Source organism: Cyprinodon variegatus, unplaced genomic scaffold (genome assembly GCF_000732505.1).
Source record: "Cyprinodon variegatus isolate N-32 unplaced genomic scaffold, C_variegatus-1.0 Scaffold243, whole genome shotgun sequence".
NCBI lineage: Eukaryota > Metazoa > Chordata > Actinopteri > Cyprinodontiformes > Cyprinodontidae > Cyprinodon > Cyprinodon variegatus.
This window is the reverse complement of record NW_015150696.1, coordinates 679971-706319: the sequence shown is the minus strand read 5'-3', so window position 1 is coordinate 706319 and position 26349 is coordinate 679971. Positions and strand designations below refer to the sequence as shown.

The window sequence follows — 26349 nt, the reverse complement described above, 5'->3', positions numbered from 1 at the left end:
TTATAGGTGTGTTACACCCCTTCTTCCAGCAGGTGGAGTAATTGATCACAAGTAATTTAGATGGAGAGCTTTAGCGCCCTTCTGAGGTGGGGAAATATAACGACAATAAATAAATAAAAAAGGCCACGTTCTTCTAATTTTAATTTTTGCAGCGGAAATAAACAGGACACGATCAATCCGTTTAAATGATCGTGCGTTTCTGTGTAATATATGTATTTAGATGAAAAAGTCTCAGATTTCTAATAACCAGCTGGTTAAATAAACCTGCCTCTCTCCCTCCCTCCTCTTCCTCCTCTCATCTCTCCTCCTCTTCGTCATTGATCTTCAGCTCTTCTCGCAGTCATGAGGTAAGGACCGACCGCTCCTTGTTTCCTCTCATATATTTAATCTCTTTCTCTAATATGGGTTTTCGGTCCGGAACCATCTGTGGGCTCGGCTGGGTTCGGTTCTGTTGATCTCTTTAATTGCGATCTAATGAAGCAGATCATACATATCTACATTGAATAAATTTAGGTATGTATTATATTTTTCTTGTATTTTTAATGCACAGTTGGTGTAATTAAAAAAAAAAACATTGGATTTTCATTTTGGATCCCATTTTAAGGTTCAATTTAGCTGCTGGGTTTTAGATTCTGGTTCGACCTGGTTTTCTCCTTCATGGATGGAGGATGGAGGATCATGAATCATAGATGTCGTCAGAAAAAGAAAAAAAACAAACAGCAAAAACAGCTAAATTGAGGTCAAATATTCCTAATATGCGCAGATCAGTAGAACCATCTGGGTGATTCTAATTCGGTTCTGTTCAGATTCCGTTTACATTCGTCCTTCTCTCCACCTTCAGGTCACATTGAGCTGATTGTAATGCGGTATCAGGCTTTTTCCGCCTGGCTGCTGTTATAAGCGACTACTGCGGTGTGTGCCAGGCTGTGCTGGTTTCACTGGGATCACTGGTTTCATTTGATGTCAGATATTTTATTCTGCTACTGTTTTAATACTATAAAAACATCCTGCAGATTAAACATTGCAGGTTTCTTGAATCTGGTGAGGAGCAGCAGCCCAGCTTTTCCTGATCCTTTGTTCATTTGTTGTGTTTAACAACATTATTGTTGTTATTTCTGATCGTTTAACACTGTGTGGATCCCTCTTTGTTTTGATGCTTTTTCTCTCCCCTTTTCTAATAATAAAATCTTCTTAAGTGTTGTTTATATTTTGCACTTTAATGGTGACGTCGTGGAGTTTTTAGCAACGCAAACATATATCAGTATGTATTCATGTTTACATGCTTTTAAGTTGAAAGTGAAAGAATTTGAAGCAGCCTCAATGATCATTAATTGTTTTAACTTGATATATATATATATATTTTATGTACCTGTCATTTAATTCAATGTATCTCTGTTTCTTATGTAACTTTGATGCCTCTTGGCCAGGACTCCCTTGAAAAAGAAGTTTTTAATCTCAATGGGATTTTTTCCTAGTTAAATAAAGGTTAAATAAAAAAAATATATATTAAATTATAAATACTTAATAAAATCCATAAAATAAATGCATGAAAGGCCCATTTGTCCTAGCTGCATCAAATCCTTGGGATGCAGATGAGCTTTGCTTAAATATTTGCTTTAAGGAAATTTTAATTTAGATTGAAAATATAATAAGATATTTTTTTTTCTCTCAGCAAATGTTTGAGCCATAAAACCGAAAGATCAACACAGGTCATATTTAGCACACGCATGTCCAAAGCATCCCTCCCCTCCCTCCTTACTGTTCTTATCCTCTTAACCATTAATGCTATCAGATAAAAATGATGACATCCATCCCTAATTTCAGCTTCTGTACAGACAAGTTTCTCGTTAATACATTTTTACAATAAAAATGGCTGTAGCAGGGTAGGATGAGGCCCAAACAAAACATTTATTTTTGGTTTGTGCGAGTTAGTGTACCGTAATTAAAAATGACTGGGTTCAGAAACATCAGCATTAAATAGCTGCTCAACTGCATAAAAAAATAATAAATAGAAATAGAAATTAGGTCAAATCAGTCTTCAGAAAGTTACTGCTGCAGGTATTTAAAAATGTGAATTGTTGCTTTAATTGAGATTCTGCTTAATTTTTGTTGGTGTTGAGATTTGTGAAGCTGTAGAGTTCAGTTCTAAAGGTTACAAATGGTTTATTTTTTAATTTCCTTTACATGTATCCTATTTAAAACGAGAGGCTAGATATTTTTATAACTTATAATCTTTATTCAGCCATAGTACATTTTTTTGTTTACAAATGCATTTATCTCTTACATGATGATTAGAGAAAGGTGTCAGGATTTTTATATAAAGTATATGTTCTATAAAGCAATCGTTGGGTAATAACAGGCCTAAAGATGAGCAGACTGCATAGGGTTTGCAGGAGCTGAGCTGAAGCTTTGTTTCTTTGATAATGCTGACGGCAGACAGAGATGGAGGGTGTGGCCGTCAACAAAGTGCATGTGTTTTCTTAAAAGACTATATGTTGGTCTTTGTTTTTTGTTTTTTTAATAGGAACTGAATCATTGGGGGTTCAGTTCTAACAGAAACTGAACCCCCTAGGGGTTCAGAAACAGGCATACAGATGCAGCCTTAAAGCATAAGACTGATATTACATGTTATTGTGGAGGTTTTCTGTTCAGGAGATCTTTGGGAGGATTTAATCTAAAACATCAAAGCAAATATATCTGTTTTTTGTCCATGTCAGAGATTATTACCCTACAAAACTTTCAGGCTAGCTGCTAAATCAGATATGAGGAGATCTAAAAGGACAAAATAAAATCAAGATACAGATGTCTGTGAAAATCTGCCCATCCATAAAGCTTTTAGTCCATCACAGAGTTAGTTATAAGTCTATTTATGGTACTGCTGTTTGAAAACATACCATTCACTGTTAATGTGGTTTTCTACCAGTTGGAGGTTAGAGGTCTGAACCTATTACCTTCATTTTTATTCAGATAAAAGAATCTTCCGAATAATGGCATAAGGGAAACTGGAGAAAAGGATCTCTTTACAAAAACATTTACTGGGATTCTGGATCCTTAAGTTAACTGTACACTGGTTGATGTCTATTGGTTAATAAGGTTGTTTTCTTTTTGTTTCTTTCTTTTACATCACTTACAAAACAGTGCATTTATGACAGATTATTGAAGATTTTTTTTCCTGAGGATTCATTGTTGGTTAGATGTTGACAGACAGTAGGTTCATCCGGTCAGATTTAGTATCCTTTATACACTAGAATTATTCACAGCCCCAATTATGGCTGGATTTTTGTCAGATTATTCACCGAAAATCTCTAAAAAGTAGCAAAAGGTCAAAATAATTTCCAAGAGCAAGATCTTGAAAATAATCTTAGTCTCCATTTCACTTTAATTGTGAAAGAAAAAGACAAACACATGGATGCAGCCAAATGTTCTAAAATAATAATAACAGACATTTTGCATGCTAAACAATTGGATCAGACAAAATAGGTCTGCTACTTGAGTTTTAATTCATTACTGTAGAAATCTATATAGTGAGGTGAATTTCGTCTGAATGCAAATGCTTAAAGACCTATCAAACCAGCACTCTACAGAGGAATTTAAAAGCACTCCCTAGTGAATCCAGTCTTCCTGAAATTCACCACTGTAGTGAACTACTGCATGTCATTTCTGCTCTGGTTCTGCTCCCTTTATTCCTCTGATGTTGATGGCCATGTTTCAGTATCTTCCTGCCTATAACAGTCTCACCACACCAACCTGCATCTTTACTAGCAAGTCTGCAAAGTGATTGTGTATGTCTCACTTTTTAGCATTTATGATTTAACAGCCACAGCTGAAACTAGGGCTGCAACTAACCATTATTTTGCTAATCGATTAATCTGTTGATTATTTTCTCTACTAACTGATTAATAGTGGGATAGCCAAAGGTTATTTAAAGAGGACTTTTTACGAAATTAAACCAGATTAAACTAAGTTATTTTTTTGGATAGGGCATATTGACAGACAAAAAATTATTTTTATCTTAAATACAAAATGTTTAACTTTTTTGACAATCTTGATATAATTACTGCTCTACGTGAGTCGCTCTGTTAGCTAAAGGTATGTTTAAGAGTCTCTATACTCCATTTAACGATTAATGGATTACTAAATTAGTTGATGATTATTTGAATAATCGATTTATCACGATTAATCCGAACTAATTGTTTCAGCCCTAGCTGAAACCAATCATCCTTGTTAAACATGTTGGATGATAGTTTATGTACTAATAGGGTTAACATAGAAAGTAAAGCTTGTAGTAAAATAAATATTTTGATCATAATTACTGTATGTTCACAAATGGTTCCCTGATGGCCCCGGTGGTCTGGTTGTTTACAGCTAAGGTTCTCGCTCTGTTCTTTTTCTGTTTCGATAACATTCAAGGAAAAAAATGTCTTTAAAATACAAACCTCTGTGTCATACTTTTAGCTGTTTTGTATATGACTCGCCTTTTCTGTTGATAAAACCTTTTTAAGGCACATCTAGTGGTTTGTACGAATTTCTTAACTGCCTTCAAAAATAAGGAAAGAAAGTAGGATTTATTTGCTTTATACGCATTTCCTTTTTTTTTTTTGTCACCTGAGGCACAGAGAAACAGTTGCCATCCAAGAGGGAGAAGCAAATTTGTGGTACAGTAGCAAAGACTCTGATCTACAACCCTAATGAGACTAAATGTGTCGTAATTGTTTGAAGAAAAGTGGGAGGAATCTCATTCTTTAGAAAATGTTAAGAAGTCGTGCTTCAGATAATACATATTTCTCCTCTCAAGGGTATAAAGTTGTTGGGAAGTGGCGCTGAATAAATGTTACATAACTGTCAAAGAGAATGTGTCACCTCTGACCTTCACACATTTCCTTTCTGGCTCTTTGGGGCGATGCAGCTTGAAACTCTACGATCAGTCTAGTTGAACGGTTCAGTAACGACGAACACATTCTCCAATGTGACAGGCTGGAAAACATGGAGGCCCATGTTTCTGCATGACCGCTCCCTGACATCATCCGGTCGTTCATTTTGATTTCCATCTGTCTCCATGTTTTCACCTCATCAGCTGCCTTTGTGAATCAGCAGCATTTTTACCTCTGCTTGCTGAACTGAGCCGTTTGTTGCTGCAGATAGGAGGTGGCTCATTGTTGCAGTGAATGAATTCATACTCAGTGTGCAGGTCTGGAAGATTCCTCCATCTGCTCGTCCTGCTGAGGCTGCTGCTGAGTTCAGATGGAGTCACTTCAGGAAACAGTTAGAAAGACCAGTGTTTCAAAATCACTGCTGATGACATATTATACATGACTTTATTTCATATTGCACCAATTCTCCATGGATACATTTAGCTTTTGCTAAAGCTTCATGAGGAGCACATTTTAGTGTTTTTGCCCTCCTATTTCTTAGCTTGGTATATGAAGACCGTTTTGGCCCTCAGGAGTTGTTCTTAAAAACTTGTTTTTCTTTAACTAAACAACAAGATTTGAAGCTGCAAAGGAAACCCAACTCTGGCTGTAGGAAGGCAGGATGCAAAGTTCAAACCTTCTAAAGGATTGAGAGCTCATGAAATCCAAGACAGACTTTACAGGACCGAGAGCAACATAGGATGCAGCGTGGAAAACTACCTCTACATGATCTAGGGGGAAAATGTGCATGAGAGTCCATGTGATTGCACATGGAAGAATTTTAAGTTTTATACAAAACTTTGGGAGGTCTTTTACACTTGCAGCCATTAATTATCTTCTTCCTTTTTTTTTTTTTTTTTTTTGTAGGAAGTCAGTGCTCATTGTGTAAGCTCTGCTCTGTGCGTCATATTACCGCATACACTGAGTCAAGTTCTAGTTCTGCTGAAGGTTCATTCTAAGAATGGATTGTCCGTGTCCTTGCTTTTTAAATGTTGTTGCACTGATTAGCCAATATTTTGGTCAAAGTGACCAATTTGTATTGTTTTTCTTTATTTAAAAACAAATATAGTTTGGTTAAAAAATCTACGAAAGTAGATATGTTGTTTTAACCAAACAATGGACGCATAACTACCAACCAGCTAAAGTACAACCAATACAGTATGTAGTACAACCATAGTTGGTATTGGAGCAAAGTCAACAACACAATAGTATGAAATGTCTTCCCTAACTATTTGGTCATCCAGGAGGAGTGAATCCTATAATCATTGACTTAATGTGATCTGCTTTGACAGAAAAACTTAAGACTAAACGAGAAGCTTACGTTTTGTTTGGATTATTCAATAAAAATGTTGTAATCTATGTACTTTTCCTTACATATATCTGTCAGTTTGGTGGTATATATAATAATAGTAATTGAATATTTATTGAACTTTATTAATCTCACATTAGAGAAAATCCCCTCTGCATTTAACCCATAGCTTTGGGGAGCAGTGGGCTGCCATTGTACGGCACAGTGTGGGGTTAAGGGTCTTGCTCAGGACCCGGAGTGCCAGTCTGTGGGAGTGGGGCTAAAACTAAATGATGACAATGATGATTATATTAAAATAAAATAAAAATATTTTCATGCGCCCTTTTAAAATATATGGCACACCAAAAAGCCACATTCATTTTAACTTATCATTTTAATTTTCAGTAGTATACATTCATTTTAAGGCTACACAATTTTCTTTTATGTTTTTCTGTTTATGAAACTAAAATGGTAATTGCAAAATCTTGGCAACCAGAATTGATAATCCAAAGTTCTATTTGAATATAATGTTGAATATAACATCCCAGGCATTTATCTTTTGCTAGAAAATTTCTGCTTGGCCAGTCGGATGCAGACTCAGCTACCTGAAACACAGCTGATATGCAGGGTAATCACTGATACAGTATTTTATCCTGTAAGATCAGTAGAAGTTTAGTGAAAACAAAGCTAATGTGTCAAATATTTGAAAAAGTGCTTACAGGTCTGTGTAAAAACACACTAAATCTGATTTTTTTAAGCATATCTAAAAACAGTTTCAATTTTCTTTGATGTTAGAGGATCCCTTTAAGATGAATTAGATCTTTAATTTAGTGATGTGTTGTGTTTGTCCGTGAATCCTCGTTCCTCTCAGGTTGAGGAGATGATCTGCAGCCGCTGCCATGTTTTGCTCCTGTTAGCTGTTAGTTTAGGTCATATTTATAACCTTCCTGTATTGCTGTAAAACCTAATGTTAAAAAAACAACAACCTGGAATGCTCCTTTAAATTAGGTATCTGACTCAGAAGGTCAGGGGAGGAATGATTCCCTGTAGCATAAAATTGGTGCAAACTGCATTGTTGTGAAGCGTCCTTGCGGCTCCTTGGGACTCATGAAATCCAGCAAAGCCAGACTCAGAGCTTAGATATGATCATTTAATTCTGTGCTGCCTGGATTATAGTAATAATTAATCTTAATGATTATTTGTTTCAGACCCACTTTAGCTCCATTTAACTCAAGTCTTTATGCGTACACAAAAATAAGAGTGTAGATCACTCCCTCCAGCTGCCCCGCCTCTATATCCTCCCATCCTCCATCTCTCTCTGTCCTCCCAAGAGAATTCATAGTTACCATGGCAACTGCATCCAAAGAAGAAGATCAAGAGGAGTAGTATGAAGGGGGAAGGAAAATGGCGCCACACCAAGAGGTTTAGGAGTGTTGTTTGAAGCAGACTGCATTTTAAAATCAAAGTGTTTTTTCATCCAGTCTGCTGCCATTTGCGTTCCTCTGTAGAAGATCAGGGGTGGGTGGATGGGTATATGTATGTGTGTGTGTGGATGGGGTGGGGGTAGGGTGGTGGGGTTATTCTTAAAGCTGAAGCTCTTCCTCACACATGGATTTCCATCAATATTCAGTCCGCTGGCTCTGTGGCTACCACAATATGAGTTAATATAGAATGTATTGCATCGGCTGTCATGTTAATTGGAGAATATGGGTTCTTGTTTTACGCTTATACTATTGTACTTTATGTTATGTATAGCATTATACCGAAACAGCTTTCTGTTACTGTTTTTGTTTATTGATTGATTTTGTTGTTGTATTGGTGTTGTGTCCTATGATCTGTCATTTTATGTATGCAGCTGTAGCCGTACTTCTGTGCTCAGGACAAATTTCCCTTTGTGGGAAAATAAAGTTCATCTTATCTTACTGGGATTGTATTGCAATTCTGTATATGTCTGAGATTGTTTGGATATTTGGGATACATCTATGGGTGAGGATGTTAAGAGCTCTGGTGTTTTATTGTTGGTCTTCTGAGTGTAGGTTTGCCGCAGTCTTTAGTGTTTTTCATCAGAGTGCAGACCTTTATGCTTGCTTTCTTTCTTTTTAGTTCATTGCCCACCTGAGTCTAAGTACTGACCCTAGATCAGTGTTTTCTCCTCCTGAATATTCGTCCCACAAAGGCTCATTATCTCAGCTTTATGCAGGCTCTGCTCTTTTTACCCCTAGTTGTTGTTTGAGGATTGTTTTCTCTCTGTTGATACATTCAAGCAATGTTTTTTTTTTATGTCCTGTGATTTGAATAAGGTTCTTTTCAAGTCTCCAGTCTCTCTTATGCTCCCTTTCGTGTAGCACACTTTAATCTCTCTGCAGCTCCCTATATGTGGGTGTGTCTGTGTGGGCAACCGTTTGTGTGTGGCTGAGAGGGAGAGAGAGGAAAGGTACTGGCAAAGACTTTATGTGAACGTGTCACCATAGTAATAAGGCAGGGGATGCTGCCTTGTTGCCATAGCAATGATTTACATCAATATATGCAAAGTCTATGGTGTTAACACACACACCAGCTGAGCTCTGCACTATAATGCAGCTCTCAAAGAGAAATGTATACTTGTGAGAACCAATTATTCATGAGGTTAATTTATCAAAACAGTTTATTTTTTTCTTTGCTTGGAATTGTTATTATGTACAGTTGTAAACAGATATATATACACTTTGTGTATAGACCAAAACCTTTTTATTTTAACTTTTGACCTTTATAGGAACAAAAGCTTCACCTTTCTTGGTCAGTTAGGATTGCCAAAATATTTCTGTTTACACAATCCCAGAAAGTTTTAGCTGAAAAGACACAAGAAGACAAGAGTAGAGGAAGATTTTACCACAACAGGAGCAAATAAAAAGGGAATGTAGTATATAAAGCCTTGGAAGGACTACCAATTCATGATGTCCAGTGGTTTAGAAATAAACAAAAGTTGTTAGTGTTTGGACATAACGACTTACGTTACATGTGCAGAGAAAGGGGGAATTTTCTGAACTTAAAACCAGCATCACAAAATGTTGAGTATAGAGATGTTGGGAGTGTGTTGTTGGGGCTCCTTGGTGCAGTAGCGGCAGGTGCACCTAGCAATACATATGACAATAGAGACAAATGGGTCTTTAAATTGCACAGTAGTCATCAGGATAACATTGTGTCAGTTACATTATGGCTTAAAACTAGAAGGAAGTACCTTTTTAGGAGCTGCTATCTTAAAAGTCTTGATCTCAGTCCCATAAAAAATGTGTCTGTGTGTGTTTTGAATAACCTAACCATGTTACACCAGTTCTGACGAGGGGGATATGCCACCATTCCAGCAGTCTACTGGGAGAAATGTGGAAATAAAAACTGACCAGAGGCTGAGACTCTGTCTCTGTATGTCATTTCGGATGAAAATATCAGAATCTATTTTTACCCATCAGTTATAATGCTAATAGTTAAAACTGTCTGAAGCATTTATTTATATTACGGTAATAATCCAGTCCAAACAAGCAGAACAGAGAATCAACATCAACCAGATGATATAAATTGACAAAAAACAATGACTGTTGAACCTGTAATAACATAAATATCACCATTCTTGAATTATAAAAAATAATGATTACACCAAAAGCACAGGTTACCTGCTGTGGCCTGAACACAGTCCTGAATTGCAAACCCATTTTGTATAATTGAATGTCCAAAGTTGGATTCCTGCAGTCTAACGTTGTATAGCACAATTCAGTATAAGGCAGGGCAAGGCAAATTTATTTGTATAGCACAATTCAGTACAAAGATAATGCAAAGTGCTTTACATAATTAAAATATAGGAAAATAAAACAGAATCAAAGTGAGTAGGAAAAAAAAATGCTGAAACAAAAAAAGAACATTAAAAACAGTTGGACTAAAGAAAATAAAAAAGTTGAACTAATGATGTTCCAGTTGAACTGTTTAACTAGAACAGTCGAAGGCAATCCTAAACAAATGTGTTTTTACTCTTGATTTAAAGGAATTCAGGCTTTCCGTAAGTTTACTGTTTTCTGGAAGTTTGTTCCAGATAAGTGGAGCACAGGAACTAAATGCTGCTTCTCCATGTTTAGTTCTGGTTCTAGGTATGCAGAGCAGGCTGGAGCCAGAAGACCTGAGTGGTCACTGAAAAAGAAAACCAGCCATTTCAAATGTAGCATTTAAATCAGGCAATTTCAAAATGGAAAGCAGTTAAACTCTTATTGGTTAAACTTCCACAGTTGGTTTACAAAATGACAAATGAAGGAGCTGGTTTCATCTGAAGAGCAACTGTGATTGGTTCAAATAATTTGCAATGTGTTCAGGGACCAGAAGGGTCACAGAAAAGGTCAATGGAGTGGGTGAAACAAAAACAAAATGCAATTTCAAAAAGGATTTGAAAATGCAAGCTAAAAAAACAAATGAAATAAGGAATAATCTTTTTAAATGTTTGGTTATTAAAGGTATTTCAAAATAGGATGTGAAAATACTTTTTAAAATTCCAATATTTCATAATGGATTAATAAATACAATTCATCTTTAATAATTCACTTTAAAATGGATTTAGATATTGCATGATTATATGTTAAATTTGAAATGGCTGGTTTTCTTATTCAGTAACTCTCTATGTCCTTCATAGTGCTGGATGCTCAGTCAGAGCTAAATCGCTACAATAGAGACTGGAATTAGCTAAAAGTGTTACTTCAGTTTAAAATTTTAAATCTGTGGTAAAAGAATCACCCAATGAGGTGATCAGAATTTGGCAAAATTAGATGTTACCAGATCTAGCAAGGATCAACTTTAAGCAGCTAATTATCACACTATATACCACCAAGTGGCCAGGGTGTGAATTGCTATAAAAAAAAACATTAATTTCATTAAAAAAAAAATAGACAAAGAGTTAAACAATGCATTTTGGGGTTGATCCTGACTGACCTTAAAAATAAAACATTTAGTCTTATTCAATATCAGGTGGTAAAAAAAAGATTTTGTGGCTTTATACAGTTCATTTATATATGAAGGTTTCAGCCGTAGACAACATATAGACCACCATTCAGATCCTGCGCCCCCTCTCTGCTCTTGGTTTAGTGTTCCAAATTATTCTCATATTGACACAATTGATGGTAATTTTGCAAATCCTTTCATTTACATTAACCAACAAAATATTCATCAAAGATGCACCAATCGTTTTTTTTTCCAAACCAACCACACACCTATACATGTGTTGGGCGTATTGGCCAATATCCGATCCCGATCCATTACTACTATTGAATGGATTAAACACATACCTTGCCATGTGAATAAAGGCATCATGCTTGACATAAAAATTATATTTTGAAAACAGCTATAAATCATCAGCAGCTGCTGTAGAAATGAGTAATCAGTGTCATTCATCCCATATCCGATCCAGCTAATTATTCAATAATGGAGGCAATATCCGAATTGAGTATCAGAGTGATGCATCTTTAATATTCATGGTCATGTCTATAAACAGCTGAAGACAGCCAGTATGACATTATATTTATTAGGCTACAGTTTTCATTAGTGTTGCACCGATACCAGTATCGGGCAGGGCCCCTATCCAGCACTAAAATGGTGGTATCAGCGAGTACCGACAAATAGAGCAAATAATTTTATGAAACAAAATTTAAAAATACATTGTATTTTCTTTGTTGGCTTCAAATTGAAAAACAAACCAATGAATGATATTTGGATTTAGTAATCAGTTTAACCCTTTTGCTTTTGCTTTCCTGCAGGGAGCGCTGTAGTGGGTGAAGATGGCCAATGCCGTGGTTTCCTACGACCATCTGGCCCTCCAGGTGGAGGTTCTCCGGAAGGAGAACTCCCACCTGAGGAGAGAGCTGGAGGACAACTCCCACCACCTCTGCAAACTGGAGACTGAGACATTTGGCATGAAGGTGAGTGAGAGGATACGCAGCTGTTGGACTTCAGATATAGACCTAAAGATAAACTGATTAAATTAATTTTCAAAACCATAACACTCTGGAACCAGTTTTCCTTTTTATTTACTTTTAATTGAGCATCAATACTAAGGTTAGGGATTAGAGGTCATTTAATAGAATGCTCTTTGGTGCACAATCAAATTTAATTCTAAAGGTGGAAACATTTTACAGCCTCTGCATTTTCTGTAGGGTTGAAATATGAATCTTTAATAGAGGATGATGCAGCACATGTTTTCTTTCCTGGTTAAAGTATAATTTATTTGTTGTATGAATCAAATATGAATGTCATAGTTTTTAACACATTCATATATTTTTAACATGCATAGTTGAGGATTGTCAGACCTAAGAAAATGATATTAGTAAGTGATCAAAGAATTTCTGTTAAAAGTCATAAAGTAATTACATATTTTTGTAGCTTTTTTATTTTTTGTCAAATCTGTCCATATTTCTTTAGCCAATTAGATTTTATGTTTTTATAGTGTAACCCCCCCCAAAAAAGACTGAATTAAATAAATTATTTTCAGACCAAAAATAACCAAGAAAAAAGCCATTAATCCTGCTGAAACTAAATGCCTACAGCTTTAGGCACACTCTCACACACGTGCGCAGTCTCGTGTGCAGATGTTGAGCCACTGGATTATTCCAGCTTTATTAGAATCAGATTCAGGGAGTGCAAACAGAAACGAGACAGCAGGCTCACATGCAGATGACATCTGTTCACGATCCACCTGCAGGAGGGAGAAAGTCTGAGTCTTAACTGTTCTTCTGTTTAGATTGAGAGGGATGTTGCAGATATACAACAGGGATGATAACTGACCTTTCTTTTAGTCACATCTTAACTCTGGATTTCCTTGGATGCAGGAGATGTTAAAGCAGCTACAGAGTAAATTGGAGCAGGAAGCAGGAAACCTGGCCTCGTCCGGGAGAACTGACGTGCTACATCAACTCAAAGGTTTGACTCTGTTTTTCACTCTTATAAAGAACATTTTCTCCTCATTAACAAACAAACACACCATCAGAGGCTGAGAACTCCACTGGGACCGTTTTCCGTGTCGAAAGGAAAGAATGGACTCAATCAGCTAAACTGATTGGCTGCAACTGGCTGAGCATCATTATGACTCAGTTCAATTAAAGACCTGGTTTATCCCAATTCAATCATCTGAACCTGGATCCAGTTAATGTGAGCAAAGATTAAAAGCAGAAGGCTGTTTCCTGTCTGCAACACAAGTGAAATAATATAATCAGATGAGTTCAATTAATGCAGCAAGTGAGTCGGGTTTAGGAGAGCTGTAAATCTGAGCAGAAAAGAGGTGCACAGTTGTAATTTCCATCTAAATTAATCTATCTGCTCATAATAAAAAGTTATGTTCTACAAAGTGACCCTCTGCAAACTAGTGCACATCAATTTGAATATCGTGTAACTTTCCCATATCTGGTAAAAAGGCTTTAGTGGGTGTTATTGGGGTGGGACTAAATTAGTATAATGAAAGTAAATATCTATTATTAGTTTAACTTCTTTAGCAGGTTCTTGATGTTAAGAGCAGATAGAAAGAAAAAAATTGTTCAAAGCTTTACAATCAGAAGAGTTAGAGTGTAAAAGCTGAGTGTTTAAGCACTTGGTTTGATTCTGAATATATAAACAAAGATATCCTTTTGCTGTTTTTATTTCAGTAAAGGCAAACAAAACAGATTGTGAGCAATGATTTAATTCTCAAACCCCTTGTCTAAGGAGGTTGTGTTCCAAAAACCCTGCACCTCAATCTCTTTGTTCAGACTGCTCCCAAATTTGAATGAAAACGGTCAGATTGACTTGACAACAGATTATATAGTTAGTTAATAATTTCTTCCATTGAAAGCTGTTTGGCAACCACAAAGTGTCTCAGAACAAGAGCGGATTGCTTATATCCGCTAAAGGTGATATGTGTAAATTCATCGCATATACAGTAATTAGAGTGATGTATTCTGTGGACGGAGTGTAAATAGAGCTGATAGGTGGAGTTAAAATAGAGCATCTAGTGCATTTATGATCATTTAGGTCTTAGCTCTTTTATAGTCAATTAAATATTGATAGTCTACAGTCAGAATCTTTTATAACTTTAGCAAAAAAAAATAAAAAATTTAAGGCATTGCTTTTGGAAAACATGTAGATTTATCAGGTTTTATGGAACACATTTTTTTCTCTCTACACTTTGCAGAAATCTAAATATTTTCCATATCTGCAGAATGTTTTATTTAAATAACATATAGCTAATGAGTGATGCAATATTTAGTCATTCTTCTTGTGGTTGTTTAGAGCTCTACATGGACCTCACCAACTACTATGAACTGAAACACCAACCTCACAATCTGAGGCTTCTAACCTCAGGTCTGGGAGGGGCAGGGATGAGAAGCACTGGGCCAGCTTTGAGTGGAAGCGTGGAACTAGAGGACCACTTGGCCCTCGCTCCATCCTCCTGCTGCTCCTCCTCCTCATCCATGGCAGCGGCGAACAGAGCAAGGAGCCCGCTCCGAGCCGCATCTCGGCAAAGCATGGTGTCTAGTGGGGAGGTCGCCATGATGCTGCCAAATCACTTCCTGGATGGAGCTCCACCGCAGACAGCTGTGATTAGCGATGGAGATGGGCGGATGAGTGACCATCACTTTGAAGAGCTGTACAAAGAAAGGTCAGTGGAGGAAAGCTGCCAATCATTGTCCAATATCTTGAACATTTGAGCTAAAAAAAACTGATTTTAAACTATATCTACTTTTCTCATCAAATTCTTAAAATTACAAATTAGCCATCTGTCTGTTTTATTTACTAGAGTTGGTTTGGATGGTGATATTTCTGCATTTGTTGGCGAAATTCAAAAAATGTGATGTCAAAAACATGAGTGACGGACGAGGATGTATGGTGGTCAAGTTGATAGTCTAATCAGAATTGTCTGAAATAATATGCATTTTGTATAGTAAAGAAAAGGTTTAGGTATATAAAGATGTAAACAAAGATAGAAATAAGATCAACTATTCTGCTAATTAGCTGGTTAAAAACGGACTAATTCATATAGACAACTTGATTACTACTAAACATAACAACTACTGTATTATTAGCTAATAAAATGCATGAGTATTTTCTCAATTCCTTCTTAGTAGACTGCTGCCAGTGAGATGAGTTTTATTGAATTATTTTTTAAAGAGGTTAACGGTGGGATCTAATCTCTGTAGGAACCTTTTGCTGGGCGAGATCGACCGTGAGGAGCGCGAACGCCTCGAGGTGCTTTCACATACGTGTCACAGACTGGCACAGCTACCACGCATCGATGAGGTAACAACACATATAGCACAGATGGCTCCTCCCTTGATGACCTATAGAAACCACCTATAGTTTACCTGTGATCTCTGTGTGCCGCTGCAGATTTCTCTGCAGTTAGATCTCATCCGACAGAATCTGGAGGATAAAGTTCACCGATCTTTGATTGCGGAGCGCTACTTGGCCAGCAACGAGATGGTGCACAGAACTCAGGTGAGACGTCTGGCAGCTGCTGTACCACATGTCACACAGATTGACAGAAATGTAAAGGAGAAGGTTAACGGCTGCAGTTCACTGCTGCTGCACATGAGTTCTCGTATGAAAGAAGCTGTGTAACACCACTACAAAGTAATACATGTTAATATATTGACTGCAGATTACAAAGTTAGTGTTTAAGGTAAAAGCTGCTGGTATGAGATAGATATCAATATGGTTTCATTCTGGTTTTTGCGTTGCAGATGCGTGCAGCTCGCCTGGAGCAGCTGGAAAAAGAGCTGCAGGAGGTCCGGGGGAGTCAGGAGAGCCAGCTCCAGGTCAGACAGTGGTTTTGTCCCATTACTCGCTCTTCCATCCATTTTCCCCCTTATATTGTTGTTACTCATTGTGCTTTTAGAGCCTAGTGTGTTCTAATTCTCCTGAGTTGTCTTTCACCCCTCCCTCTTTGGACCCTCGGTCCACACTTCGGCTAAACCTGCGTCAAAGCGGACTTCTTTAAAGTCTATTAGCCACAATTCATTGGTGCTTGGGATGTTTTGAGCAGAAAGACAGAGCTATAGTGATGAGTTGTTTGTAAATAGTTAAACTATTATCATTCCTGTGCATGAATTCAGAGTGATTGTTGGCTGCAGCTTCTAAATCCTTTTTAGAAGCAAGATTTCAAAAACATATTTCCTGACACCTATATCTCAAAGGTGCAAGTTGATGACCTAACCCTTACTGTCCCGATTCTCTAAATTTGCACAAGGACTTCTACCAAGGATGCACTTCATAGAGGGGCTGCAGGATTTTGTGTGACTGTTTGAACAAATCCATTACTCACATAGATACACAATGGAAACACAGTGATGGGTTTTAGTTTATAGGGTGCTTTATTAAAGCTCTCTCTCTCATTGAGGAAAATGTTATGTAAACATGACAAAATTAATAATTATTAATTTATTATTTCCCTTTTTATTGTCATTAAATAATTTTTTTTATATGATAATTTTTGTATATGATGACACAGTTTGTCCTTCATGAAAAGAAAGAAGTTTAAAGGAAGGTTAATTCCCACAGCATTTAGATGGACAGTTAAAATATTTTGCTAAATGTTAGCAATCCTTCAGTTGCACCATGAGTCTCATTACAGGAGTCGCTCCCAGCCTAGTTCCACCTGGCACAGTGTCACCGAGCCGTTATCGGCCCACACCCAGAAGCCTGGGTATAGCGGCTCTGTGAAGGTGGAGGTAAAAGTGTGCAGGTGAATCATTGTGTCCCGGGAAATGCAGAAAAAGGAGAGCTCTCCAGCAGGATAGTTGAGATAAACCCCCACCCTGTTGGTGAAGGGTTGAGGTGAGGAGGACCGGAATCTCTTGTTGTTGTGGCATGGGGTGTAGAACCCATCGGAGCACTCCAGACTCCAGGACTGCTCGTTGTGTCCCAGCAGGCAGCTCACGCTGTCTCTGGAGATATTGTTGTAGGTCACACCGATGTCGACACCGCCGCTCCACAACACCTCCCAGTAAGCTGTGTCCAACAGCCCCTCCCTGCACAGAAGCTGTGGGCATTCGTCGAATCGCTCCGGGTGGTCCACAGATAGATGTGTTAACCAGTCCCGAGTTGCCTTTCTGTTCTGGTCAGTTAAGCGAAGCTCTGAGTTGGCCGTGTTGGGGTCAAAGGTCAGATAAATGGCACCTTGTGTTAAAACAAGAAAAGAAATAGTTTCATGAGCCTCTGGTTGTAAATTTTCTCCGAAAAAGCATTAAAATCTCTTCTCCTTTTTTCAAAATGTTCATTCTAACGACAATCCCCCCCTTTAACGACCGGCCTTCAGAATTATAGACAGGTTTCAGATTTTACAGGCTAACAATGGAACCAAACGACCCACTCGTCGGTTTCTATTTGCATGTTTCCAAGCAGTACAAGGCCTTGTCTATATAAAGACTCAAACTCACTGCGGATCCAGACATTTGAATTGAGAAAGCTTCCTGAAGGGGAACCGAAACGTCTTCAAATCTTGGAAACCAAGTCCAGTCGAATGTTTTTTTTTTTTTTTTTTAAACTTTTATGGAACACAGAATAATGCTTAATAATAATGTAAATTACATAAAGCAAATTCTTGGTCTAATGTTTCTGGTCCAAGTAAAAGTTTAGTGTCAGGTATTTTATGATTTTAATTACATTTGCCTTTGAGTCAGCACTTCTGCTGAAATGTAAACTGTAAGATCTGTGAAAATAACCTGTTAGCCCTGAAAACTGACAGATTCCTGAAAGATTTCCTTTACGTCTTATGACCTAAAATCGATCCTCTATGCAGATGACACTATAAGGTTAAATAAAAGGAAGAAACACATAGATGTCCTCAGAGAAATATATAAAGATGCTTCTTTACTTACAGTTTTTCAAAGACCACAGGTCTTCTGTTGGTTCAGTACTGCAAAATAAGAAACAGTCCCCACAATAAATAAAAAAAATCTAAAAAGTGGCTTAGATTTGTATAAAGAGAACCTTTTCATTTCCATCCTCCATTTAGGTCACATTATAAAATACTTTAACTCACCTCAGGTGAGTTCTTAGAGGGAATAAAGTGATATCAGAGGCCAGAGCTTTCTCTAAAGATTTGACCTCCTCCGCTGGTGGCACAGGAGATAAACTATCCTTCCAGAGGTTAGTCTTGTCTTTTTCAGGAGCTGCAGAAGAAACTAGTATCAGATGCACTTGGGTCAATTTCAACCTGAACAGACCTGCAGATAGTTCTATTAAACATGCAGGCTAGGTCATGCATATAAGAGATAATTGATCTGTTAAACAATGATCTTAACATCAACAAAGAAAATAGATGCAGAGCTAATAATACTGAGCCTTACCTGTAGCTGTTTTTGATGCAAACATCGCCTCACATTGTGGTGCTGGAGCTGAGGTTTTCTCAGTATTGTAACTAGTCAGCTGACTGACCTCAGGTGTTTTCAGACCATTTGCTGTGCTGTTAAACTTCTCATCTGTTTCTGTGTCTGTCTTTGTTTTTGTAAAATTAATTTCTAAATCTGCTTTGCTGTTTCTGTGTTCCTCCATGTGATTTCTTTGAGCCGCCTTATGGAGTGGTTTCTCTCTCCCGAAAAAGCTCTTTAAAGGTTCTTCTGTTCTCTCTGCTCTGGAGGCTTTCATGCTGGTTTCACTTCTGGAGTCCTCCTTCTCTGTTCCATTCTTGTTCTCTCTGTCTCTTGAAGGACCAATTTTAAAAACGTTCGAGAGTTCTTCCTTTAAACTATTGAGGTCCTCTTTTAATAGGGTTAACGGGTTGTTAGTCCTTTCCGCTGTCTGGCTCGCTTTGGGTTCTGAATCTTTGTCCGTGAACAGTTTTTTCACTTCCTCTTTAAGCTGGTTAAAGTCCTCTTTAATCAGAGTCAGAGGGTTGATCACTGTTCTCGCTGTTTGACTCATTTTAGGGGAATCTTTTCCCTGCTTTTCCTTGCTGTTTGCCTCCTTAGGCCAGAGATCCCCCTCCTGTGTTTCAAGTTGCTTAGGATCATTTTGAAGGGACGGTTTGCTGGGAATACTCATTTTCTATCACCTTCTGGGCTCCTTTGTTTTAATCTTCAGTTTTACAGCACCATCTTGTTATTTTCAGATGTGCTCTGAAATGTGCAGTCAGCATGTAGTCCTGTTTAATGAGAATTATATTGAATTACCTATAAATATTAACTGCATGTTACCAGAAACTGTGAATATTAAGAATATTGAGTTGAAAATGAATGATTAAGCCAAACCATTATGATGTAATTGTAGCACGATGTGTTTTCTATACTGTTTCATACATCTAGAAAAAAATAAAATAAAAATGCAAACAAAAAGTGACCCTGACGGGATGTTACAACTTCCCAAAGACATTCAGCAACAGTCATGTGTGTCGTCCATGTGGACACAGAAAGAGCCAAACACACAAAAAAACAGGGGATTTTCACAGACCAAAGTCAGTTGATCATATGTATATCTGAAGCACAAACTGGTTTTGAAGAGTCACACTTTTTAAAAGTCATTATGAAATCATCAACCCATTCTTAATCTCCTCATCCCCCATTGTCCTCATCAGTAAGTCTAGAATATAATATAATATAATAGAATAGAAATCAACTTTTTTGTCATTATAGTGTCACAGTACAAAGCGATGAAATTCACTCTCTGCATTCAACCCATCCCTTTAGGGAGCAGTGGGCTGCCATTGTGTGATGCCCAGGGAGCAGTGTGGGGTTAGGGTTTTGCTCGGGAACCCAGGGTTGAGGATGTGGGGATCGAAACAGGTACTTGCAACTTTCTCAGAGCACAAGCGCACTGCTCTAACCACTAGCCCAACGCTCCCTCAAGTCTCTGTATCAAGTCTGATGCAGAAACTTTTATTTACAGCCTGACGAGGATATTGGAGCCAGAAAAAATACCAAATTTCTTTGGTTTTAGAGCAACCAACACAGCCCGGCCTGAACACAGAAAAAAGAATGTGATACTTTAGGCTTTAGTATCTCCTGGTTTGTCCATCCATTCATTTTCCATCACACTTATCCCAAGCGGGGTCGCGAGGGGTGCTCGTGCTTATCTCCAGCTGTCTATAGGCGAAAGGCGTGGTACACCCTGGACAGGTCGCTAATCCATCGCAGGGCAGGTTTCTCTATCCATAGGTTTAAATTCATTAGAGATATCACTTTAATGTTCCTCCACAGAACAAATGCGGTTATAAAGATTTTAGGTCTTGATTTGACCATGTTTAAGTGTAAAGATTTTTGAAAGCCAGCTTTGATCATTTAGCCAGCAGGGGACATCTTTCTCCATCTGGTCAAGCACTGGCTCAAGGGCTCTAAGGAAGCTGAATCACTGGAGGCTGGCTGCACAGACTGCAGCATCACTGATCAGATTCCACACAACCTGCTCAGCTGCAAATAATAAGGGTTTAAAAGAAATAATGCTCCTTTACTGAAATTCCCTCTAACAGAGATTTTAGGTGAGACTCCTCTGCTAGCAAGAGAAAGGACAAAAACTCTTAATATCTAGAAATTATTGTCAACATAGAGGCTTTAAGTCCACGTTTTAAGCTTACACTGTGATTTGGTCATTTTATATTTCATCCCCCATGAGAGATAACCACACACATAATGTCAGGATTTGAGGACATTTTCGAAAAATAGATCTCTATCTTAAAAAAACACCTTAATTTGTACCAAGATTAAAATTTGTCATTATTATACCAAAATGTGGTATGTTACTTTCAAACTTCAACTTTGTTTTTATATCAATACCCCTTAAATTGAATTGATTCAACTATAATAATAATATCACAAAACTAAAGAGAAGTATGAGATGTTGGGATTAGGAAACTGGAAGTAAAAGTTGTGTTCAGGGTTTTCCATAAACCTCTGACCGTGTTCAGGCTTACTAAGGATTCCATTTTATCAACATAATGATAGTGTATCAGATACTCACAGCTGCTTCCCTCCTTTTTTCATCATCGTTCATGAAAACAAAAACAAAATAAAAACAAAAAAACAGACCTCAATCTGATAGAATCCAGAACTGGAACCAGCGTCTCTACCAGAAACTTGCCGTCACTAAGCTCACCTCTGCTCTTGTCTGACCTGTTTGGCTTCATATTTTAGCTACACAGAAGGACCTGATAGGCTACAGGAAGCAGCAGTTCTGGTTTCTGCTTTGAAGAGAAGGAAAATCCAACATATGTTTAGATCAGTGCTGGGTTTGTCTTCTAAAAGGCTAGTTTCAATAGACAGGCCCCTTTAAGCTTTACATCATACTCTTTTACCTAAAGTTGAATCAGCTTAGGTAATCAAAGAGGGCCTAGGCTACACTTTGGGCACCAACAGTTTACATGTTTTTAATTGAAGATGTTGAAATACTGGCTTATATTTGTGAAAAGGTCCCTTGGTGTAGCACAAAATCACAAAAACACAACATATAAAAATTCAGATGTTTTGCTAGTTATGACAGATCAAGAATCTCTGGCTGCAATTTGATATTCTTTCACCAGATATTGGTAAAAAAAATAAATAAATAAATCAGATTTTTTTTTATAGGACAAATAAAAAATAACCCCTTCTAAATTTTGAATTCTGACTTAGAAAGCTTAAGGTTTTCCTCAGGATCAAGTCTTCCTGTGTCCAATCAGGTGCTGCACATATAAAACACGGTGAAAGCTGCAGAAAAACTGAACTGTTTATTTGCATTTTTGAAGCATTTATGCAGTAAAACTGCCACCAAGGCAACCGCTCAGCTTACTGAATTTGAAGATCTAATTAAAAGACCTATTGATTCCTTTTTTAAGTCAAGTATCAACTAAATGTTCTTCCTCAGGTCCAAATCTGTATACTAGCAGTCAGAACACTGATTGCTAGTAAACACATTTGGACTCAGACCTCAAGAGAAATTAGAATTTAGTTTGTCCCCTGTCACACAGCAGAGAGAAGCCGATCAGGGCAGCAACTTTGCTCACTGGCCTCCATTTTGTCAGCTTCTTGCTGCTACTGCAGCAGCAGTCCGTCTTTTAATGGATGCGTTTGGATCGCAGCCATAGATTCAAGACGATGCCAAACATCCAGGTTTCCTTTGTTCAACTGAAGGAAAACACAACAGCTCAGCTCTTTGTACGATCTTCATTTACAGCTCTTCATTGCAAACGCATCACAGCCGGAGGGGTTGCCATGGTGATGAGATATATGCACTGTGTGGGTGTGTGTGTGTGTATGTGTGTGGAAATGTGCTTTGATATAAACTTTTAAAGGATTCCCGTCTGTGAATCCAAATGAAGTTGTTTTTAAATCCCAGTTGGTGTGAGCGAGGGTCCCTAATGGAATGTTGGGCTTGCATATGTTTAAAGCTAAAGAATGAATGAATGAGATTCCCTTAAATATCTCAAACTACACATGCATGAAGGTGGTAAAATTAACATCTCCCAGTTAGTTTTGCTGCAAAGACAAGATTCCATGCTTAAAAAAAACACAACTCAAACTTGGATCATATTCTCTGTCATATAATCTCTCAGGTTTTCTGCATCATTAATTTTTTATTGAACTGAGCTCCTGCAGTATTTGAACTTGAAGGAGTGTCCCACTGTTTAATAAAAAACTTAATTTAAACCTTCCCCTAAACATTCTCTTAAAACAAAGCAGAGCTGGTAAAGGAATGAAACTGGGTCAGAGAGTGTCTCATGCCTTCTGTCATTTTTGTGTGCAGCTATCTGGAGCTGAGAAGCCCCCTGCTGGAGAACCAGAGAACAGCAGTTCATCATCAGCTACGGCTGCTGGAGCTGAAGCTGCAGATGGGGGCAGCAAGGTAATAACTCCTTTATATTCTACTAGTGATAGAAAGATTAGACATTATGAAGCATTGAGGTACTTTGGCCAAGCGCTTAAGCAAAGAGTTATATTCTCTGAGCTTCATTTACATGTGAAACCATCTTCTGACTAGTGCATAATTGCAGTAAGCAATAGGGTTTGTGATGCTTGCATGCATTTGTATCCTTTAGGGCCTCTGAAAATGAAATCATGTTGTTTAGCAAAATTTTTGTACATGTACATTTTTGTACATTTTCAAAGAAAAGTAAACATACAAAGCCTGCCTGATGTTGCAGGCTTTATACGTTTTTCGGTCACTTTAGTGAAACTTTAAAATATATGTGCTAGTTCAACTTGGAAACAGTTTTTTTATTTAGAAAAAAAGCAAAAAGAAGAAAAAATAGGATGCTATATGCACACAAAGGTTGGTGTATGTTTCCCTATAATGTGGACAAGGAGTTCGTCCATTTCTGGCTTTCTGGTGGCTGATTAAAACTGGATGAATACGGTGTATACCTGTTTGCTTCTAAATTAACAAAAGTCAAGTTTGGAAAATAGTGAATGTGTATTTACGATATTGTAATAATGTACCATGGTGGAATTTTGCTCCAGTTGTCTCTGTATTCTCATGAAAGGCACTGCAAACCCTCCATATATATATATATATATATATACATATATATATATAAATATACTCAACTCTCATTGATGGGACCTTGAGTCGTCTGATTGCAGCTTTTAGCCAATTTCTATGGTTATCTCCAATTTTTTATCTGTTTACATTTCCTCATTAGGTGGAGATGGTCTTCTGGCTGCTCTCCATGCTGGCAAACAGGGACAAGGATGAGATGTCCCGGACTCTCCTGGCCCTGTCAAGCTCTCAAGATAGCTGTATCGCCATGAGAAAATCTGGCTGTGTCCCCTTGCTTGTTCAGATCTTGCATGAAGTCCCCAGTGGAGTTCCTGAGGAGACTTCAGGTGGCTCTGTTTCCAACAGCTGCAGCCGAGACACCAAATCCAGGGCAAGCGCTGCTCTCCACAACATTATCTTCTCACAGCAGGACGAAGGCCAGGCCCACCGAGAGATGAAGGTCCTGCATATGCTGGAGCAGATCCGGACCTACTGTGACAGTGGCTGGGACTGGCTTGAGAGTCATGCTGTGACGCCTTCACCTGGAGGGACTAAAACATCTGGTGAGCCAAAAAATACTCACTCAAGTTAGGTTAAGCAAATGTTGTGGCTGCATTTACCCACATAATGATGCACACGATCTAACCATTAGCCAATTAAATCCTGATTAATATCAAAGTAGAAGTTCTTTGTTCAGCAATTGGCAGTTTATAATTGTGGGAAAGTAGATCTAAAATTACCAAGCAAGTACCAAGCAGATACTCAAGCAGATTACACCTTGAACAGATCACCATTCCAACAGAGGGCTACAGAGAGACACACAATTTTGCACATACATCCACACCTAAATTACAATTACTAACCTGCATACTAAAACCAGTCTAAAAATATAAAAGATTTTAAAAGATTCTGTCATTTGTTGCCTGATCTACTAAAAAAACTGGAATATAGAATGACTCCAAAATTCTTTAGTTCAGGTATTCCCAAAGTCGGTTCTCGAGTTTCACTCTCCTGCTGCTTTTACAGGTTTCCCTGCTTAACACAGCTGATTCTGTTGATTGTACTTCAGCAAAAGCCTGTTAATCAGCTATCAAGAAAAATCAGCTGTGCTGGAGCAGAGGGAAACCTCTAAACCGTCAGGAGAGCGACTCTTAAGGCGCAATTTTGGGCATGCCTGCTTTATTTGATGTATTTAAAACTATAAAGCTTTGATCTGGCTTGAGTTTAGCTGTTTTTTTTGTTTTTTTTTCCATGGATGTGTAGATATTCCTGAACCTGTGGACCCTCAGATCTGTCAGGCCATGTGTGCCATCATGAAAATGTCCTTTGAAGAGGAATACAGACGCGCCATGAATGAATTAGGTTTGTGTTTGCCCTATACTAATTATTCTAAAAATGGAGAACTTATTTTTAGGCATTTTTTAAGTTGTAGTTGTGAGTTTTTAGTTGAGAGTGTGTTGTTCTCCAGGTTGTCTGCAGGTGGTGGCAGATCTCATCCACCTTGAGCATGAAATGTATGGCATGCAAAATGACCCCATCAACATGGCACTGCGTCGCTATGCAGGAATGGCTCTTACCAACCTCACCTTTGGTGACGTCGTCAATAAGGTAAGGTCAAGCAGGTGAAGAAACCCAGGCAGGCAGGATCTGGATCCAAGTCTTACTTGACCTTCAGTGTTTTATTATCCAACTGCTCACCAACAGCTGTTTTCATATTACTGCAGGGTTCCTATGCATGTTTGAAAAAGTCTGCAATCTGACTAAAGATTTTAGCCCAGGACAGCTTTGGAAAAAGAAAGCCGAGTATATATGATAAATGTGTGTATTTCTAAATCTAATGCCCTCTCTCTATCCATCAAGCAACTCTTTTTGTCTTAGGTTTTTACAGATAGAAAACCCAAATACAATAGATAAATACATTTATTCTAAATAATTTACAATTGGGGCTGAGAATATTAGTGAAAACAGTAATGAATATGGGATTTTAAAATAACCCTTGTTATTTTAGAATGTTAGAAGAATTAGCTTGTATTTTACTTAACCTGGCACCGTGATCTTCCTTCTGCAGGCCACCCTATGTTCAAGAAAGAGCTGTCTTCAGGCTCTGGTGGCCCAGCTGTCTACAGACAGTGAAGAGCTTCATCAGGTGGTGTCCAGCATTATGAGGAACCTTTCCTGGAGGGCAGACATCAGCACCAAGAGAGTTCTGAGAGACATCGGCTGTGTGTCTGCACTCATGACCTGTGCCCTGCAGGCAACCAAGGTGGGTACAGGACATCTAAATTACTTGAACCTGGAAAGGATAAGGTTGTTAGATATTAAAAAAAAAGCTTTAGATCCAGTGAACATTATCCTGTCTTAGAATTCTAACAGAAGTTAAACCACTCCTATAGTAGCACATCATCACTTCATTTTACTGTTTGAAACTGAAATTGAATGAAGTTTAATCCTTTGTTGAGATAAATCGTTTTTCTTTCACCAATTATACAGGAGTCAACCTTGAAGAGCGTTCTTAGTGCTTTGTGGAACCTCTCAGCACACAACATTGACAACAAAGTGGCAATCTGTTCGGTCGAAGGGTCTTTGGGTTTCCTTGTCAGCACACTGACATACCGCTGTCAGACTAACTCTCTTGCCATAATAGAAAGCGGAGGTGGGATACTTCGAAATGTGTCTAGTCTGATCGCCACAAGAGAGGATTACAGGTGTGTTACATTTCTTTGTGAGAACATA

General features: G+C 37.9%; 2 protein-coding genes across 4 annotated transcripts in view; one reads left to right on the top strand and one right to left on the bottom strand.

Annotated features, from left to right (window-relative positions):
- The first annotated feature begins 195 nt into the window (after positions 1–195).
- apc2 (adenomatosis polyposis coli 2) overlaps positions 196–26349 on the top strand; it is a 36433-nt gene continuing 10279 nt past the window's right edge. The window contains exons 1-13 of one of the 2 annotated variants that reach the window (XM_015381852.1): positions 196–347; positions 11964–12125; positions 13032–13122; positions 14464–14833; positions 15372–15471; positions 15562–15669; positions 15915–15989; positions 22885–22983; positions 23780–24179; positions 24880–24978; positions 25085–25224; positions 25685–25879; positions 26107–26321. In XM_015381852.1, coding sequence (XP_015237338.1) covers positions 11985–12125; positions 13032–13122; positions 14464–14833; positions 15372–15471; positions 15562–15669; positions 15915–15989; positions 22885–22983; positions 23780–24179; positions 24880–24978; positions 25085–25224; positions 25685–25879; positions 26107–26321 — 2033 coding nt within the window. In that variant the 5' untranslated portion in view covers positions 196–347; positions 11964–11984. The other variant, XM_015381850.1, reaches the window with a different exon arrangement.
- On the bottom strand, positions 16594–21244 carry LOC107089203 (E3 ubiquitin/ISG15 ligase TRIM25-like). 2 transcript variants are annotated; one of them, XM_015381854.1, is made up of 5 exons: positions 21124–21244; positions 18522–19315; positions 18215–18344; positions 18051–18088; positions 16594–17349 (listed from the first exon to the last, which is right to left on the bottom strand). In XM_015381854.1, exons 2-5 carry the CDS (start codon positions 19213–19215, stop codon positions 16799–16801), a joined length of 1413 nt encoding a protein of 470 aa, XP_015237340.1. In that variant the 5' UTR covers positions 19216–19315; positions 21124–21244; the 3' UTR covers positions 16594–16798. The 2 variants fall into 2 exon arrangements, with proteins under 2 accessions (XP_015237340.1, XP_015237339.1); XM_015381853.1 differs by having other exon boundaries at positions 16596–17349; positions 18215–18356.

Excerpts from the sequence above, each read along its gene's own strand:
- LOC107089203 (XM_015381853.1), bottom strand. The coding sequence starts at position 19,215 with ATGAGTATTCCCAGCAAACCGTCCCTTCAAAATGATCCTAAGCAACTT. Across the intron at positions 18,089-18,214 it reads CCTCTAAGAACTCACCTGAG|TACTGAACCAACAGAAGACC; the intron begins GTGAGTTAAAGT and ends CTTATTTTGCAG. Across the intron at positions 17,350-18,050 it reads CCTGTGGTCTTTGAAAAACT|GTGCCATTTATCTGACCTTT; the intron begins GTAAGTAAAGAA and ends TTTTAACACAAG.